This window comes from Fringilla coelebs (assembly GCF_963513975.1).
Source record: "Fringilla coelebs genome assembly, chromosome: 30".
In the NCBI taxonomy this organism is placed as follows: domain Eukaryota; kingdom Metazoa; phylum Chordata; class Aves; order Passeriformes; family Fringillidae; genus Fringilla; species Fringilla coelebs.
The window spans coordinates 1,940,607-1,959,551 of record NC_140056.1 but is presented as its reverse complement, the minus strand read 5'-3'; the positions used below and the strand labels follow the sequence as shown (position 1 = coordinate 1,959,551).

Here is an 18,945-nt window from a genome sequence, read left to right as displayed (position 1 = left end):
TCTGAGCACCCCAAACCCTCCAGGGACCCCTCTGGGTTCATCTCCTTGAGGGTCTGAGCACCCCAAACCCCACAGGGACCCCCCCAGGGTTGCTGTCCCTGAAGGTCTGAGCACCCCAAACCCCCCAGGGACCTCTCTGGGTTCATCACCTTGAGGGTCTGAGCACCCCAAACCCCCCAGGGACCTCTCTGGGTTCATCTCCTTGAAGGTCTGAGCACCCCAAACCCTCCAGGGTTGATGTCCCTGAGGGTCTGAGCACCCCAAACCCCCCAGGGACCTCTCTGGGTTCATCACCTTGAGGGTCTGAGCACCCCAAACCCCCCAGGGACCTCTCTGGGTTGATCTCCTTGAGGGTCTGAGCACCCCAAACCCCCCAGGGACCTCTCTGGGTTCATCACCTTGAGGGTCTGAGCACCCCAAACCCCCCAGGGACCCCCCTGGATTGGTGTCCCCAGGATCCTGTGCACCCCAAACCCCCTAGGGACCCCCCCAAGGTTGCTGTCCCTGAAGGTCTGAGCATCCCAAACCCCACTGGGACCCCTCTGGGTTGATGTCCCTGAGGGTCTGAGCACCCCAAAGTCCCCAGGGACCTCTCTGGGTTCGTCTCCTTGAGGGTCTGAGCACCCCAAACCCCCCAGGGACCTCTCTGGGTTCATCTCCTTGAGGGTCTGAGCACCCCAAAGTCCTCAGGGACCCCTCTGGGTTGATCTCCTTGAGGGTCTGAGCACCCCAAAGTCCTCAGGGACCCCTCTGGGTTCATCTCCTTGAGGGTCTGAGCACCCCAAACCCCCCAGGGTTGATGTCCTTGAGGGTCTGAGCACCCCAAACCCCCCAGGGACCCCTCTGGGTTCATCTCCTTGAGGGTCTGAGCACCCCAAAGTCCCCAGGGTTGATGTCCCTGACGGTCTGAGCACCCCAAACCCTCCAGGGTTGATGTCCCTGACGGTCTGAGCACCCCAAAGTCCCCAGGGACCTCTCTGGGTTCATCACCTTGAGGGTCTGAGCACCCCAAAGCCCCCAGGGACCCCTCTGGGCTCATCTCCTTGAAGGTCAGAGCACCCCAAACCTGCCAGGGACCCCTCTGGGTTGATGTCCCTGAGGGTCTGAGCACCCCAAACCCCCCAGGGACCCCCTCAGGGTTGGGCACCGGGTGAGGACCCCCCCCAAACGCCCCTCCCAGGGCAATGATGCCAGGCAAGGGCAGCACCCCCCACCCTCCTTCCGAGGGGGGGAAGTTCCCGAGCCCTGCCCAGCCCCCCCACCCCATTCCGGGCGCTTGGGGGGGTTCCAAAGGCGGCTGTGGGGGGGGGACGGGGTGTGTGTGTGTGTCTGTCTGTCTGTGTGTCTGTGCGTCATTCCCTTCCCCCCTTCACATGACGGAGCAGCTTTTTGCCTTTTCCTTCTTGAAGGTGGAGGAGATGAGCTCGGAGCGGCTGGGGAGGTGCAGGAGGCGCTTGGAGAGGCTGCGGGCGGGGCTGCGGGGCGGCTGCGGGGCAGAGCTGCTCAGGCAGAGCCCGGACACGGTCCGGAAGATGCTGTGCACGCTTTTCTCCGAGGTGAAAGCCGAGCACTCCAGGTAACCCTCGGCTCCCAACTGCCGGGCGGCCGCGCAGCCCTGCGGGAGCGCGGGGTCAGGGGTCGGGGTATCCCAAACGCAGCGGGACAGCCCAAAGTCATTGGGATAGCCCAAAGTCATTGGGATACCCCAAATCCACCGGGACAGCCCAAACCCACCAGGATATCCCAAACCCACCGGGACAGCCCAAAGTCATTGGGATATCCCAAATCCATCGGGGTATCCCAAACCCAGCGGGACAGCCCAAACTGAGCCCCAAATCCATGGGGACAGCCCAAACCCACTGGGACAGCCCAAACTCATTGGGATATCCCAAATCCATCGGGGTATCCCAAACCCACTGGGACAGCACAAAGGCATTGGGATATCCCAAACCCAGCGGGACAGCACAAAGGCATTGGGATATCCCAAACCCAGCGGGACAGCACAAAGGCATTGGGATATCCCAAACCCACCGGGACAGCCCAAAGGGAGCTCCACAAACCCTCTGGGATAGACCAAAGTCATTGGGATATCCCAAATCTACTGGGACAGCCCAAAGTCATTGGGATATCCCAAATCCAGCGGGACATCCCAAACCCACCAGGATATCCCAAACCCACCGGGACAGCCCAAAGTCATTGGGATATCCCAAACCCAATGAGACAGCCCAAAGGGAGCCCCACAAACCCTCTGGGATATCCCAAATCCACCAGACAGCCCAAAAGGAGCCCCAGAAACCCTCTGAGACTCTGGGATATCCCAAACCCACCAGGACAGCCCAAACTGAGCCCCACAAACCCACTGGGATATCCCAAATCTACTGGGACAGCACAAAGGGAGCCCCACAAACCCTCTGGGACTCTGGGATATCCCAAACCCAGCGGGACAGCCCAAAGGGAGCCCCACAAACCCTCTGGGATATCCCAAACCCACTGGGACAGCCCAAACTGAGCCCCACAAACCCGCTGGGATATCCCAAATCTACTGGGACAGCCCAAAGGGAGCCCCACAAATCCTCTGGGATATCCCAAACCCACCGGGGCAGCCCAAAGTCATTGGGATATCCCAAACCCACTGGGACAGCCCAAACTCATTGGGATATCCCAAATCCATCGGGGTATCCCAAACCCAGCGGGACAGCACAAAGGCATTGGGATATCCCAAACCCAGAGGGACAGCCCAAAGTCATTGGGATATCCCAAACGAAGCGGGACAGCCCAAAGTCATTGGGATATCCCAAACCCACCGGGACAGCCCAAAGTCATTGGGATATCCCAAACGCAGCAGGACAGCTCAAAGTCATTGGGATAGCCCAAACTGAGCCCCACAAACCCTCTGGGACAGCCCAAAGTCATTGGCATACCCCAAATCCAGCGGGACATCCCAAACCCACCAGGATATCCCAAACCCTCTGCGACAGCCCAAAGTCATTGGGATATCCCAAACCCACCGGGACAGCCCAAAGGGAGCTCCACAAACCCTCTGGGATAGACCAAAGTCATTGGGATATCCCAAATCTACTGGGACAGCCCAAAGTCATTGGGATATCCCAAATCCAGCGGGACATCCCAAACCCACCAGGATATCCCAAACCCACCGGGACAGCCCAAAGTCATTGGGATATCCCAAACCCAATGAGACAGCCCAAAGGGAGCCCCACAAACCCTCTGGGATATCCCAAATCCACCAGACAGCCCAAAAGGAGCCCCAGAAACCCTCTGAGACTCTGGGATATCCCAAACCCACCAGGACAGCCCAAACTGAGCCCCACAAACCCACTGGGATATCCCAAATCTACTGGGACAGCACAAAGGGAGCCCCACAAACCCTCTGGGACTCTGGGATATCCCAAACCCAGCGGGACAGCCCAAAGGGAGCCCCACAAACCCTCTGGGATATCCCAAACCCACTGGGACAGCCCAAACTGAGCCCCACAAACCCGCTGGGATATCCCAAATCTACTGGGACAGCCCAAAGGGAGCCCCACAAATCCTCTGGGATATCCCAAACCCACCGGGGCAGCCCAAAGTCATTGGGATATCCCAAACCCACTGGGACAGCCCAAACTGAGCCCCACAAACCCTCTGGGACAGCCCAAAGCCATTGGGATATCCCAAACCCAGCAGGACATCCCAAACCCACCAGGATAGCCCAAAGGGAGCCCCACAAACCCTCTGGGATATCCCAAACCCACCGGGACAGCCCAAACTCATTGGGATATCCCAAACCCAGTGGGACAGCCCAAAGGGAGCCCCACAAACCCTCTGGGATATCCCAAATCTACTGGGACAGCCCAAAGTCATGGGGATATCCCAAACCCACTGGGACAGCCCAAAGGGAGCCCCCCAAACTTTCTGGGATATCCCAAATCCACCGGGACAGCCCAAAGGGAGCCCCACAAACCCTCTGGGACAGCCCAAAGTCATTAGGATACCCCAAATCCACCAGGACATCCCAAACCCACCGGAACAGCCCAAAGGGAGCCCCACAAACCCTCTGGGATATCCCAAACCCAGCGGGACAGCCCAAATTGAGCCCCACAAATCCTCTGGGATATCCCAAATCTACTGGAACAGCCCAAACCCACCAGGATATCCCAAACATTTCGACAGCCCCAAACTGAGCCCCACAAAAAACCCACCAGGACAGCCCAAACACACCAGGACATCCTAAACTGAGCCCCACAAACACCAGGATATCCCAAACCCACTGGGACAGCCCAAAGTCATTGGGATACCCCAAATCCACCAGGACAGCTCAAAGTGAGCCCCACAAACACTGGGACAGTCCAAAGTCATTGGGATGCCCCAAATCCACCAGGACAGCTCAAAGTGAGCCCCACAAACCCATTGGGACAGCCCAAAGTCGTTGGGATATCCCAAAGTGAGCCCCACAAACACCGGGACACCCCCAAACCCACTGGGATATCCTAAACTGTGTCCCACAAACCTATTGGGACAGCCCAAAATGAGCCCCAAATCCACCAGGACAGCCCAAAGTCGTTGGGATATCCCAAATCCAGCAGGACAGCCCCAAACTGAGCTCCAGAAACACCAGGAAAGCCCAAACCCATCAGGACAGCCCAAAGTGAGCCCCAAATCCACTGGGACAGCCCAAAGTCATTGGGATATCCCAAAGTGAGCCCTACAAACACCAGAACACCCCTAAACCCACTGGGGTATCCTAAACTGAGCCCCAAACCCACCAGGACAGCCCAAAGGGAGCCCCACAAACCCATCAGGACACAACAAACCCACCAAGATATCCCAAACACCAGGACAGCCCAAATGTCCTAAACTGAGCCCCAAACACTTTGGGACACCCCCCAAAGCCACCAGGACAGCTCAAAGTGAGCCCCACAAACTCCGGGACACCCCCAAACCCACCAGGATATCCCAAACACCGGGACAGCTCAAACTGAACCCCCAAAAACACCAGGACACCCCCAAACACACCCCCAGAAACAATGGGACAGTCCAAACACACAGGGACACCCCAAAGTGAGCCCCAAACCCACCGGGACACCCCCAAACTGAGCCCCACAAACCCATTGGGACAGGCCAAACACAATGGGATATCCCAAAGATTGGGACACCCCAAACTGACCCCAGAACACTGGGATCCCCAAAACCCACTCTCCATTAGACCAGCAGGACACCCCACAAATCACCCCCATAACCACTGGCACAGCCCAAATCCACCCCCAAAAACACCAGGACACCCCAAACTGACCCCTGTGCAAACACCGGGATCCCCCAAAACCCACTCCACATTAGACCAGCAGGACACCCCACAAATCACCCCCATAACCACTGGGACACCCCAAAAATCACCCCTAAAAACACCGGGACACCCCAAAACCATATCACACCCCAAAATCACCAGAACACCCCAAACTGACCCCCAAAAACACCAGAACACCCCCAAAACCCACCCCCACAAGCACCAGGACCACCCCAAACTGACCCCTGTGCCAACACCAGGACCCCCCCAAACCCACCCCCACATCAGACCAAGAGGGACACCCCAAAAATCACCCCTAAAAACACCGGGACACCCCAAAACCATATCACACCCCAAACTGACCCCCAAAAACACCAGAACCCCCCCAAAACCGGGATCCCCAAAACCATATCACACCCCAAACTGACCCCCAAAACCACCAGAACACTCCCAAACCCACCCCCAAAAACACCAGAACACCCCAAACTGACCCCTGTGCCAACACCAGGACCCCACCAAATCCACCCCCACATCAGACCACTGGGACACCCCAAAAATCACCCCTAAAAACACCGGGACACCCCAAAACCATATCACACCCCAAACTGACCCCACAAAACACCAGAACCCCCCCAAAACCCACCCCCACAAGCACCAGGACCACCCCAAGCTGACCCCTGTGCCAACACCGGGATCCCCCCAAACCCACCCCCACATCAGACCACGGGGACAGCCCAATCCCACCCCCCAGACCCAGCGGGGCCCCCCCAGACCCAGGGGGCCCCCCCAGACCTGCTCGTAGGAGATGGGCGCCTGTTTCTGGTGCGAGAGCTCCAGGAGCGTGCTCAGGTCTGTCCTCAGGTCCGTCTTGCAGCCGATGAGCAGCACGCGGGTGTTGGGGCAATAATCCAGGATTTCTGTCTTCCACTGAGGGGTCAGGGCACCTCTCAGGGACAGGGGAACCCCAAAAGCCTCTCCCTGTCACCCCACGGGGGTGGTGTCTCTGTGTGCCAGCCCAAACCCCACAGAGATACCCCCAGGAAACCCCAAAACCCCACAGAGATACCCACAGGAACCCCCCAAACCCCACAGAGATACCCACAGGAAACCCCAAAACCCCACAGAGATACCCCCAGGAACCCCCCAAACCCCACAGAGATACCCACAGGAACTCCCTAAACCCACAGAGATACCCACAGGAACCCCCTAAACCCCACAGAGATTCCCACAGGAACCCCCCAAACCCACAGAGATAACCACAGGAACCCCCCAAACCCACAGAGATACCCCCAGGAACCCCCCAAACCCCACAGAGATACCCACAGGAACCCCCCAAACCCCACAGAGATTCCCACAGGAACCCCCTAAACCCCACAGAGATACCCCCAAAAACCCCACAGAGATACCCACAGGAACACCCCAAAACCCATAGAAATACCTCCAGGAACCCCCTAAAACCCACAGAGATTCCCACAGGAACCCCCCAAACCCACAGAGATAACCACAGGAACCCCCTAAACCCCACAGAGATTCCCACAGGAACCCCCTAAACCCCACAGAGATACCCACAGGAACCCCCCAAAACCATAGAAATACCCGCAGGAACCCCCCAAACCCCACAGAGATTCCCACAGGAACTCCCCAAACCCCACAGAGATACACCCAGGATCCCCCAAAACCCACAAACATACCCACAGGAACCCCCCAAACCCCAAAGAAATACCCCCAGGACAGTGTCCCCACATCTCTGAGACCCCCAAACCCCAAAGGGATCCCCCAGGCTGGTGCCCCCACATCTCTGATCACCCCAAACCCCACAGGGACTCCCTTGTCTCAGTCTCTTTGTGTCCCTGAGCCCCCCAAACCCCACAGGGACCCCCCTGCATGGGTGTCCCCACATCCCTGAGCCCCCCAAATGCATCAGCATCAGTGGTCCTGTGTCCCCAAATCCCCCAAACCTCACAGGGACCCCCCCAGGCTGGTGTCCCCACATCCCTGAGCACCCCAAACCCCACGGGGACTCCCCTGCATGGGTGTCCCCACATCCTTGAGCCCCCCAAACCTCACGGGGACTCCCCTGCATCAGGTCCCCACATCCCTGAGCCCCCCAAACCCCTCAGCATCAGTGGTCCTGTGTCCCCAAATCCCCCAAACCTCACAGGGACCCCCTCAGGCTGGTGTCCCCACATCCTTGAGCCCCCTAAACCCCATGGGGACCCCTCGGGCCGGTGTCCCCACATCCCTGAGCCCCCCAAACCCCTCAGCATCAGTGGTCCGTGTCTGTGACTCCCCAAAGCCCACAGGGACTCCCCTGCATGGGTGTCCCCACATCCTTGAGCCCCCCAAACCCCACAGAGACCCCCCAAGCCAGTGTCCCTGCATCTCTGAGCCCCCAAACCCCAAAGCATCAGTGTCCCCACATCCTTGAGCCCCCCAAACCCCACAGAGACCCCCCAAGCCAGTGTCCCTGCATCTCTGAGACCCCCAAACCCCAAAGCATCAATGTCCCCACACCCCTGAGCCCCCCAAACCCCACAGGGTTCGCCCTGCACGGGTGTCCCCGCATCCCTGAGCCCCCCCAAACCCCACAGCATCAGTGTCCCCACATTCTTGAGCCCCCCAAACCCCACGGGGACCCCCTTGCATGGGTGTCCCCACATCTCTGAGCCCCCAAACCCCACAGCATCAGTGTCCCCACATCTCTGAGCCCCCCAAACCCGAAAGCATCAGTGTCCCCACATCCTTGAGCCCCCTAAACCCCATGGGGACCCCTCGGGCCGGTGTCCCCACATCTCTGAGTCCCCCCAAACCTCACAGCATCAGTATCCCCACACCCCTGAGCCCCCCAAACCTCACGGGGTTCCCCCTGCACGGGTGTCCCCACATCCCTGAGCCCCCCAAACCCCTCAGCATCACTATCCCCACACCCCTGAGCCCCCCAAACCCCACGGGGACTCCCCTGCATCAGTGTCCCCACATCCTTGAGCCCCCTAAACCCCACGGGGACTCCCCTGCATGGGTGTCCCCACATCTCTGAGCCCCCCAAACCCCTCAGCATCAGGTTCCCCACATCCCTGAGCCCCCCAAACCCCACGGGGACTCCCCTGCATGGGTGTCCCCACATCCTTGAGCCCCCTAAACCCCATGGGGACCCCTTGGGCCGGTGTCCCCACATCTCTGAGTCCCCCCAAACCTCACAGCATCAGTATCCCCACACCCCTGAGCTCCCCAAACCCTACAGGGACCCCCCAGGCCAGTGTCCCTGCATCTCTGAGCCCCCCCAAACCCCAAAGCATCAATGTCCCCACATCCCTGAGCCCCCTAAACCCCACAGGGACTCCCCTGCATGGGTGTCCCCACATCCCTGAGCCCCCCAAACCTCACGGGGACTCCCCTGCATCAGGTCCCCACATCTCTGAGCCCCCCAAACCTCACAGCATCAGTATCCCCACACCCCTGAGCCCCCCAAACCCCTCAGCATCAGTGGTCCTGTGTCCCCAAATCCCCCAAACCTCACATGGACCCCACGAGGCTGGTGTCCCCACATCCCTGAGCCCCCAAACCCCACGGGGACTCCCCTGCATCGGTGTCCCCACATCCTTGAGCCCCCCAAACCCCCCAGGGTTCCCCCTGCACGGGTGTCCCCGCATCCCTGAGCCCCCCAACCCCCCCGGGGACACCGTCCCGGGGTCTGAGCCCCCTCCCCACCTTCTTGGCGGCGCTGTCCAGGGTCTCGGGCCGGCTGACGTCGAAGCAGAGCAGGACGGCGTCCGAGTCGCTGTAGCACAGGGGACGCACGTTGTCATAGTAGGGGGAGCCTGGGGGAAAAGGGGGGGAGGGGGGGGTCACCGCTCAGCCCCCCCCACCCCCGGGACACGGGAAAGGGGGGCTGGGAAAGGGACACGGCCCCCTGTCCGGGCTGGGGTGGGGGTAAGGCTCTAGGGACCCCCAAAAGGGACAGAGCCCCCCAAAAAGGACTGAATCCCATTCCTGCTTGGGGTGGAGGCACAGCTCTAGAGACCCCAAAAGGGACAGAGCACCCCAAAAAGGACAGAGTCCCCCCAAAAAGTACAGAGTCCCATTCCTACCCAGGGTGGGGGCACAGCTTAGAGACCCCCCAAAAGGGAAAGAGCACCCCACAAGGGACAGAGCACCCCAAAAAGGACAGAGTCCCCCCAAATCGGACACAGCCCCATTCCTACACAGGGTGGGGGCACAGCTTAGAGACCCTCAAAAGGGACAGAGCACCCCACAAGGGACAGAGTCCCCCCAAAACGGACACAGCCCCATTCCTACCCAGGGTGGGGGCACAGCTTAGAGACCCCAAAAGGGACAGAGCACCCCAAAAGGGACTGAACCCCATTCCTGCTTGGGGCGGGGGCACAGCTCTAGAGACCCCAAAAGGGACAGAGCACCCCACAAGGGACAGAGCACCCCGTCCTGCTTGGGGTGGGGGCACAGCTCTAAAGACCCCAAAAGGGACAGAGCCCCCCCAAAACAGACACAGCTCCCCAAAAGGGACAGACAGACACACAGCTCTAAAGACCCCAAAAGGGACAGAGCCCCCTCAAAACAGACACAGCCCCATTCCTGCCCAGGGTGGGGGCACAGCTCTAGAGACCCCAAAAGGGACAGAGCACCCCAAAAGGGACAGATGGACACACAGCTCTAGAGACCCACAAAAAAGACACAGCTCCCCAAAAGGGACGGACAGACACAAAGCTCTAGAGCCCCCCAAAAGGGACAGGGCCTCCCAAAAGGGACAGAGCCCCTAAAACAGACACAGCCCCCCGTTCTGCCTGCAGTGGGGGGCACAGCTCCCCAAAAGGGACAGACGGACACAAAGCTCTAGAGACCTCAAAAGGCACAGAGCCCCCCATAAGGGACACAGCTCCCAAAAAGGGACAGACGGACACACAGCTCTAGAGCCCCCCCAAACAGACACAGCTCCCCCCCACTCAGGGTGGTGGCTCGAAGCTCTAGAGAACCCCAAGGACAGAGGGACACGGCTCTAGAGCCCCTCAAAAGGGACAAAAACCCCCCAAAACAGACACAGCCCCATCCCTGCCCAGGGTGGGGGCACAGCTCTAGAGCCCCCAAAAGGCACAGGGACCCCCAAAACGGACATAGCTCCCCAAAAGGGACAGACGGACACACAGCTCTAGAGCCCCCCAAGAGGGACACGGCCCCCCAAAAGGGACAGACGGACACACAGCTCTAGAGCCCCCCAAGAGGGACAGAGCCCCCCAAAAGGGACAAACGGACACGCAGCTCTAGAGCCGACCAAGAGGGACAGGGCCCCCCAAAACGGACACAGCTCCTGAAAAGGGACAGACGGACATACAGCTCTAGAGCCCCCCAAGAGGGACAGACGGACACACACTCTAGAGCCCCCCAAGAGGGACACGGCCCCCCAAAAGGAACAGACGGACACACAGCTCTAGAGCCCCCCAAGAGGGACAGAGACTCCCAAAAGGGACAGACGGACACACAGCTCTAGAGCCTCCCAAAACAGACACAGCTCCCCTCCTGCTCAGGGTGGCGGCTCGCAGCTCTAGAGAGCCCCAAGAAGGACACAGGGACGCGGCTCTAGAGCCCCCCAAAAGGGACAGAGCCCCCCAAAAGGGACAGAGCCCCCCTGGGGCCGGGGAGAGGGGCGCAGCTCTGGAACCCCCCCAAACGCCACCTCCGTCCCCGCAGCCCATCAGCGTCGCATCGCGCCTTCGCCAGGCAGCGGGAAATGGAGCCCGCGGTGTTTATGTAACAACCCCCCCGCCCCCCCGTTTTGGGGAGCCCCGGCAGCACCGAGGGGTCTCGGGGTACGGGGGAAACCGGAGGAGGGGGTGCCACACGCTGCCACCCCCCCCCCCCACCCCGGGGTCCTCGGGGACACGGAGCCACCGGCACCGCACCCGGGACTGCGGGGGACGCGGCGCGGGGGGGGTGCGGGAGGGGGGGTCAGTGGGGTGGGGGGCTCCGGGATGTCGCCCCCCACGCCCCCCCGGTCCCCCCAAAGGCCTCGGAGGGGTTTCGCAGCCCAGACGCTCCGTGCACAGAATAGCAAAGAGGCTGCGCCAGCGCATCGCCATGGCAACCGGGGACCGGCGGGGACCCCCCCTCCGCCGGGGGGGACACTGCAGCACCGGGCAGGGCTGCCCCGAACCCCCCCCCAACTCTTGGGGGTGCCCAGGGAAGGGGAACACCGGGATGTCCCATAATCCGCCCCATTCACAGGCAGGGCGTTAAGGGACCCGACCCGGGGGGCTCAGCGGTGTGGGGACGCATCCCCCCCCCCCCCCCCAAGGAAGGGGTTCAGCCTCCTGTGACCCCCCCCAGGTCCCCGACCCCCCCCCCTGTGACCGTGGGGTCGGTCCCTGGGGAGCACCTGCGCCCCCCACACCCACGACGGGTATGACCCTAGACCTGAACCACCTCCAGCGCCGCCACCAAGCTCCCTCCGACGCCGCAGGGACCCCAAAACACCCCCGGCCCCCCAAAACACCCCCGAGATCTCAACAGGGCCACCAAGGCCCCTCCCCCCCCCGCGCTGCGGGTCCCCAAAACACCCTCGGGACGCCAAAACACCACACGGCAGCGACCCCCGCTCACTGCAGCATCCCAACCACGGCCCCCCAAAACCCCAAAGCACCTTCCCCAGCAAACAACCCGATCCGGCCCGGGGCAGCCCCCGCCCCATTCCTCCGGTACCGGAGCCCCCGCCAGCCCCCCAAACATGCACCGTGCGTGTCTCCCCCCGGTACCGGAGGTGTCCCAGAGGCTCAGTTCCACCCGCTGCTCCTCGCTGGCCAGACACGCCGTGTAGTTCTCAAACACGGTGGGCACGTACGTCTGCAACGGCACCGAGAGCGTCAGCGCCCGGTCGGTCCCGCTTTACCGGCGCCCGCTGCCGGTTCCCGGTGCCGCTCCGGGCTCACCTCGGGGTAACAATCCTTGGCCAGCACCTGCAGCATGGCCGTCTTGCCGCACTGCACGTCACCCACCAGCACCAGCTTGCACCGGGCCGGAGCGGCCGGTGCCGGCCTCCGCTCCCGCATGGCGGCGGCGCGCACGGGTCCCCCGCGCTCGCACCCACCCACCGCCCTGCGCCCCGCCGCCGCAGCGCCCCTATATACCCCGCCGGCTGCAGGGCCCGCCCACGGCGGCGCCCGCCCGCCAATCAGCGCGGGGAATCCCGGAGCGCCGGCCAATAGCGGAGAGGCAGAACCGGCGGGACACGCCCCGTGGGGGGTGCGAGCGCGCTCTTGTCCGCCAGGGGGCGCCCGCGCGGGTCAGGGCGGAAGTGCCGCGGAGGCCCCGCCCCCCCGGCGGCCGTTGCCGGGAGACCGGAGGGACGCGCGAGCCGGGCCGGTACCGGGGCCGGTACCGGGACCCCAAAGGGGGGGAGGGAGACCCCAATGGCAAGGGGCGGTGGGCACTGGAGGAGCGTGGGAGGGAGGCGGGTGAGCTGGGAGGGCTCTGGAGATGGGGATGGGCAGCGGGAAAGGGGCCTTGGGGCCTGGGGAGGGAGCGGGGAACGGGTCTGGGGGGTCACTGGATGGGGAGAGGGGGCGAGAAGGGGTTGGTGGGGTCTGGGGGGTGCTCCTAAGTGGAGGGGCAAGGAAACGGGCCTGGGGGAGCCTGGGGAGGGAGATGGGGGTGGGGAGAAGGTTATGGGGTGTGGGGTACCCCATAGTGTGGGGGGCTGGGCAGGGGGAACGGGCTTTGGTGGGGGGCAGTGGAGGGGCCACCACGCACACCCCGACCCCTCCCGCCGTGTCCCCTCCTCCAGCCATGGCGAGGCCTCGTCTCGCTGTCCCCACGTCGGCCGAGGCCGAGCTGCTGCTGCTGCAGAGACAAGCGCTGCTTGAGGAGGAGCAGGCCAAAGCCAAGAGGGAGCTGCTCACTCGTTTCCTGCAGGTTTGGGACCCCACTGCAGCCTCCCCTGATCCCCACCCCTCTAAGCCCCCAATCCCCTTTTCCCCAGCACATTTCCCTAGCACTTTCCCCATCCTCCCCACCAGGGCTGGGGCTGCCTCTGTTCTGCTGCACCCCCAAACCCACTCCTGCCCCTTTCCCACCTCCCACGGCCCCTCCACAGCTGAAGCTGACCCGGGAGGAGCAGAGCAGCAGGTGGGGCGTCCACAAGGTGCACACGCTGTGGCGCGAGGCCCAGCGCAAGACCAAGGACAAGGAGCTGCGCCAGGACATCGAGATCCTCAGCCAGACCTTCGCACGGGTCATGGACTGCAAGGATGCCACCATTGAGGTGACTCTGTGCGCTCTCCAGGGCCCTCTGGACACAGAGAAGCTGTGAGACAAGCAAAGAATGTTCATTGTTCCAAGTCCAGACAGTTTCAGGGGAAGGTGCATTCCCTGGAGATGTTGCTCTTTGACATCCCTGGTGGATGACATTCCTGGTCCTTCCTGGTGGTCTGAAACAGACCTGCAGAATCCTGAAACAGAGAGCTGCTAAAGAAAATCATTAATAACTATTTAGAAATCCACTCAGCCAGAAGCTCTTTACCTTCTCCTGAAATTCAGCTGTTTGGAGTTGAAACCATGAACATCCTTTGCTTGTCTCAGTTTCAGGAGAAGGGGCATTCCCTGGAGATGTTGCTCTTTGACATTCCTGGTCCTTCCTGGTTCTGAAACACACCTGCAAAATCCTGAAACAGAGAGGTGCTAAAGGAAATCATTAATAACTAGAAATCCACTCAGCCAGTAGCTCTTTACCTTCTCCTGAAACTCAGCTGTTTGGAGTTGAAACCATGAACATCCTTTGCTTGTCTCAGTTTGAGGAGAAGGGGCATTCCCTGGAGATGTTGCTCTTTGACATCCCTGGTGGATGACATTCCTGGTCCTTCCTGGTGGTCTGAAACAGACCTGCAGAATCCTGAAACAGAGAGCTGCTAAAGAAAATCATTAATAACTATTTAGAAATCCACTCAGCCAGAAGCTCTTTACCTTCTCCTGAAATTCAGCTGTTTGGAGTTGAAACCATGAACATCCTTTGCTTGTCTCAGTTTCAGGAGAAGGGGCATTCCCTGGAGATGTTGCTCTTTGACATTCCTGGTCCTTCCTGGTTCTGAAACAGACCTGCAGAATCCTGAAACAGAGAGCTGCTAAAGAAAATCATTAATAACTATTTAGAAATCCACTCAGCCAGAAGCTCTTTACCTTCTCCTGAAATTCAGCTGTTTGGAGTTGAAACCATGAACATCCTTTGCTTGTCTCAGTTTGAGGAGAAGGTGCATTCCCTGGAGATGTTGCTCTTTGACATCCCTGGTGGATGACATCCCAGACATCAGGTGGTCTGAAACAGACCTGCAGAATCCTGAAACAGAGAGGTGCTAAAGAAAATCATTAATAACTATTTAGAAATCCACTCAGCCAGTAGCTCTTTACCTTCTCCTGAAATTCAGCTGTTTGGAGTTGAAACCATGAACATCCTTTGCTTGTCTCAGTTTCAGGGGAAGGTGCATTCCCTGGAGATGTTGCTCTTTGACATCCCTGGTGGTCTGAAACAGACCTGCAAAATCCTGAAACAGAGAGGTGCTAAAGGAAATCATTAATAACTATTTAGAAATCCACTCAGCCAGAAGCTCTTTACCTTCTCCTGAAACTCAGCTGTTTGGAGTTGAAACCATGAACATCCTTTGCTTGTCTCAGTTTCAGGGGAAGGGCATTCCCTGGAGATGTTGCTCTTTGACATTCCTGGTCCTTCCTGATTCTGAAACAGACCTGCAGAATCCTGAAACAGAGAGGTGCTAAAGAAAATCATTAATAACTAGAAATCCACTCAGCCAGAAGCTCTTTACCTTCTCCTGAAATTCAGCTGTTTGGAGTTGAAACCATGAACATCCTTTGCTTGTCTCAGTTTCAGGGGAAGGGCATTCCCTGCAGATGTTGCTCTTTGACATCCCTGGTGGATGACATCCCTGGTCCTTCCTGGTGGTCTGAAACAGACCTGCAGAATCCTGAAACAGAGAGCTGCTAAAGAAAATCATTAATAACTATTTAGAAATCCTCTCAGCCAGAAGCTCTTTACCTTCTCCTGAAATTCAGCTGTTTGGAGTTGAAACCATGAACATCCTTTGCTTCTCTCTGTTCAGAGGGCACCTGAATACCCCAACTCTGGGGCTGGCAGGGTGGGGAGGGGGGTGATGGGGTTCACAGGGGTCCCAGGATGAGGGAAGAGATGAGAATCTTGACTCCATGTTCCAGAAGGCTGATTTATTATTTTATTATATATATATTATATTAAACTTATACTAAAAGAATAGAAGAAAGGATTTCATCAGAAGGCTAGCAAGGAAAGGAAAGAATGGAATGATCATAAAATCTTGTGATTGACTAGAGAGTCAGAGACAGCTAGACTGTGATTAGCCATTAATTAGAAACAACCACATGAGACCAATCACAGATGCACCTGTTGCATTCCACAGCAGCAGATCATTTTTGTTTTTCCTTTCCTCTGAGGCCTCAGGAGAAAAGATCCTAAGAGAAGGATTTTTCATAAAACATGTCAGTGACAGAAGGGGGTGCCAGGGGACACACATGACCCCCCAAAAACCTCCCCAGGCGCTGGTGACGGAGCTGAAGGAAGCAGAGGAGCAGCAGAACCGAGCCCTGAGCAGCCACCTGGACCTCACAGACCAACTGCTGCAGCTCCAGCACTGCCGCCTGGGCTACCTGGAGCAGGGCTTTAGTGCCCAGGTGGGCGCCCTGAAGGCCGAGTTTGAGGCTGAGAGGTGTGGAATTTCAGGGGGATTGGAATAATTATCAATATTGAGCTTGTCTGGCCCTCGGTGCTGAACCAAATTGCAGCAATTGTGGTGTTTTCACCCCAGAGATGCTTTTGGCTGGCTGGGTGTTGCAGCTGGGTGTGGTGGTGTTCACAGGGGTTCCAGGATGAGGGAGGAGAGGAGAATCTTGACTGCTTGTTCCAGAAGGCTGATTTATTATTTTATGATATGTTATATTACAAGAGAATGATATATTAAAACTATACTAAAAGAATAAAAGATTTCATCAGAAGGCTTGCAAGCAAGAGAAAAGAATAGAATGATAATAAAATCTTGTGACTGCCTAGAGAGTCTGAGACAGCTAGACAGTGATTAGCCCTTAATTAAAAACAACCACATGAAACCAATTAAAGATGCACCTGTTGCATTCCACAGCAGCAGATAATCATTGTTTAAATTTCATTTCTGAGGCCTCTCGGCTTTTCAGGAGAAAAGATCCTAACGAAAGGATTTTTTAATGAAACGTGTCTGTGACAGCTGGGCACGTGGAGACAAGGCCAGGCAGGCGTGCAGGAGCTCTGGGGGTAGTGGGGTGGTGGGATGGAGCTTCCCCCTGTATCAGGGGCTGCTCTTCAGGTTTCCTTCTGCTGGAGAGGCTTTAAGGTGATGGGGAAGGAAAGGAGTGGGTTCTGATGGAGGGTTTGGATCCAGAGCTTTATTCTGAACCCACAGCAGCTCCAGCAGAACTCCTGACCCCGTGGGTGCTGCTCCTTTAACCCCGGGAGAGGGCAGGGAAGGGGCAGGGAGCCACCAGCCAGGGACAGGAGGGGAGGTCTCAAGGGACAGAGGACAGCTGGATGGCCCAGTGCCCCCCCAGGGGGGGAGGGCATCCTTTGAACCTGCCAATCACTCTGGAATGTCAGGATTGACAGTGCTGGGAGGGGAAAGGAGAGGTGAGTGACACACCTGGGAGGGTCCCGAGGCTCTGAGGTAAACCCTGAAATCACAACACAGCACAGGGGGAGAAGGGGAATGGAGCAGCAGTGGCACCCATGGGCTCTCCTGGAATGGAGCTGAGCCTCCCCTGGTGCCACGGGGAGCCCAGCAGCGTCTTTGTCACGGAGGAAACCCCTTTGCCCTGCCTTGTGTCCCCACAGGAAGGCCATGCTGGAGCAGCGGGACTGGGAGAGCCGGGTCCTGCAGGACATGGCGCTGGCCACGGAGCAGGAGCACGCCAGGAGCGAGCAGGAGGCCTTGCTGAACTTCCAGAGCGCCCGGGACGACATCAAAAACAAGGCAAGGGGGCACAAGGGAGCACGGAGGGGCTGGCAGGGACGGCAGGGGAGGTTTGGGGTGTGAGCTGTGTGTCCCCCCAGTGCTGGCAGGATCAGCAGTACAGCCGGCTGCAGCTGGGGGCCAGGCTGGAGGGGCTGTGGGAGCAGATCCAGACAGCGCGGAGGAACTACGCCCAGGCCACGGAGAAGAAGAAGGTGGAGTTTGAGGAGCTGAAGAGGAAGTGTGAGAAGACTTCCACCGAGATTAACGCCCAGGAAAAGAAGCTGGAGAGGCTGCAGGTTTTGGCGGGGTGCTGGGTGGTTGTGGGAGTGGGGTCACCCGCATTCCCCACTCATTTTCCCATGGAATCATGGAATTGTTGAGGTTGGAAAAGCCTCTGAGACCCATCAAGTCCAACCTGGCACTGGCAAGGAGGTGACACCAGGCCGGGCTAAGCAGGGGCCCCCCAAGAGTTTGTGGAGCAGTGCCTGAGCCAGGGAATCATGGAATTATTGAGGCTGGAAAAGTCTCTAAGACCATCAAGTCCAGCTGTTCTCTCAGCACTGCCAGGGCCACCACTAAACCATGTCCCCAGGGGCCACATCCACGTGGGTTTTGAGCACTCCCACCACTGAACAGCCCATCCCAAAGCTGGGCCACCCTTTCCAAGAAGGAATTTTCCCCAAGAGCCAACCTGCTGTTCCACCAGGACATGGTTACGACCACTAGGGGCCAGATCGTGGCTCACCTGCGCAGGAGCGAGGAGCAAACGCAGCGCATCCGGGGCGATCGGGAACACGCCCTCCAGAAACTCCACAAGCTCCGGGCTCAGATCACCCAGGCCAGCGCCGTGGCTCACACGCACCTGGTCACACTCAGCTGCCAGTGCAGTGCCACCCTCAAGGTGCTGCAGCAGCTGGTGGAGAGGGTGAGTTGGGCGGTGCTGATGGGGATGTCCCCGTGTCCTGTGTCCTGCTGTCCCCACCTGCCCATCCCGCTGTCCCCCCCCCAGGCTAAGCGCCTCCTACGCCTGGCTGAGTTGTGCCGCAGGCTGGAGACAGAAGAGGAGAAGGTGCTGCCGTTCTACCCCTCCTCGCTGAGCGAGATGGAGCAGCAAAAAGTCCGCAGGGTCCAGGAGGAGACGGCCATGGAGCCCCTGGCACGGGTGAGGAGGCACCACCACAATCCTCGGGGAACAAGGGCTGTGATTCAGCCCTTGGGGTTCCCCAGCTGGTGCTTGGGGCAGGATGGAGACCCCAAAGTCTCCCTGCTGCCTTCCCCCAGGTCATGAAGGACTACATGGGGCTGGAGAGGTTCTGGCAGAGGTTCAACAAGGCCAAGCTGGAGGAGAAGGGGCTGGAAAGGGCACGGGCAGCCCTGGCAGACAGGAACCAGGAGCTAAGGAAGCTCCTCCAGCAGTACCTGGCGGGGGCTACAGTCAACCAGCAAGTGCCCAAAGATGCTCACCCCCTCCTGGCCACCAAGCAAAAGCCTTATCCCCAGAAATGAGGGAGGGAGCCACGCTCAGGGACACTGGGCATGCTGCACCCAAGAGCTTTTGGGGAGGGGTCAACGACCAGGACCCCTTTCCTGGCTCCACCAGCTCCAGCTGAGGCTCCCTGGCAGACCTGCCTGGTGTTTGGG

General features: G+C 59.2%; 2 protein-coding genes across 2 annotated transcripts; one reads left to right on the top strand and one right to left on the bottom strand.

The window, feature by feature from the left end:
- Positions 1-1,369: 1,369 nt before the first annotated feature.
- On the bottom strand, positions 1,370-12,336 carry RND1 (Rho family GTPase 1; the record flags this gene model as incomplete). Its single annotated transcript, XM_084223463.1, has 5 exons — positions 1,370-1,615; positions 6,074-6,208; positions 8,990-9,099; positions 12,043-12,130; positions 12,217-12,336. 5 exons carry the CDS (start codon positions 12,334-12,336, stop codon positions 1,370-1,372), a joined length of 699 nt encoding a protein of 232 aa, XP_084079589.1.
- Positions 12,337-13,072: 736 nt separating this feature from the next.
- On the top strand, positions 13,073-18,810 carry DRC2 (dynein regulatory complex subunit 2; the record flags this gene model as incomplete). Its single annotated transcript, XM_084223480.1, has 8 exons — positions 13,073-13,198; positions 13,380-13,547; positions 15,863-16,032; positions 17,184-17,322; positions 17,403-17,600; positions 18,011-18,229; positions 18,314-18,466; positions 18,586-18,810. 8 exons carry the CDS (start codon positions 13,073-13,075, stop codon positions 18,808-18,810), a joined length of 1,398 nt encoding a protein of 465 aa, XP_084079606.1.
- Between the last annotated feature and the right edge of the window lie 135 nt (positions 18,811-18,945).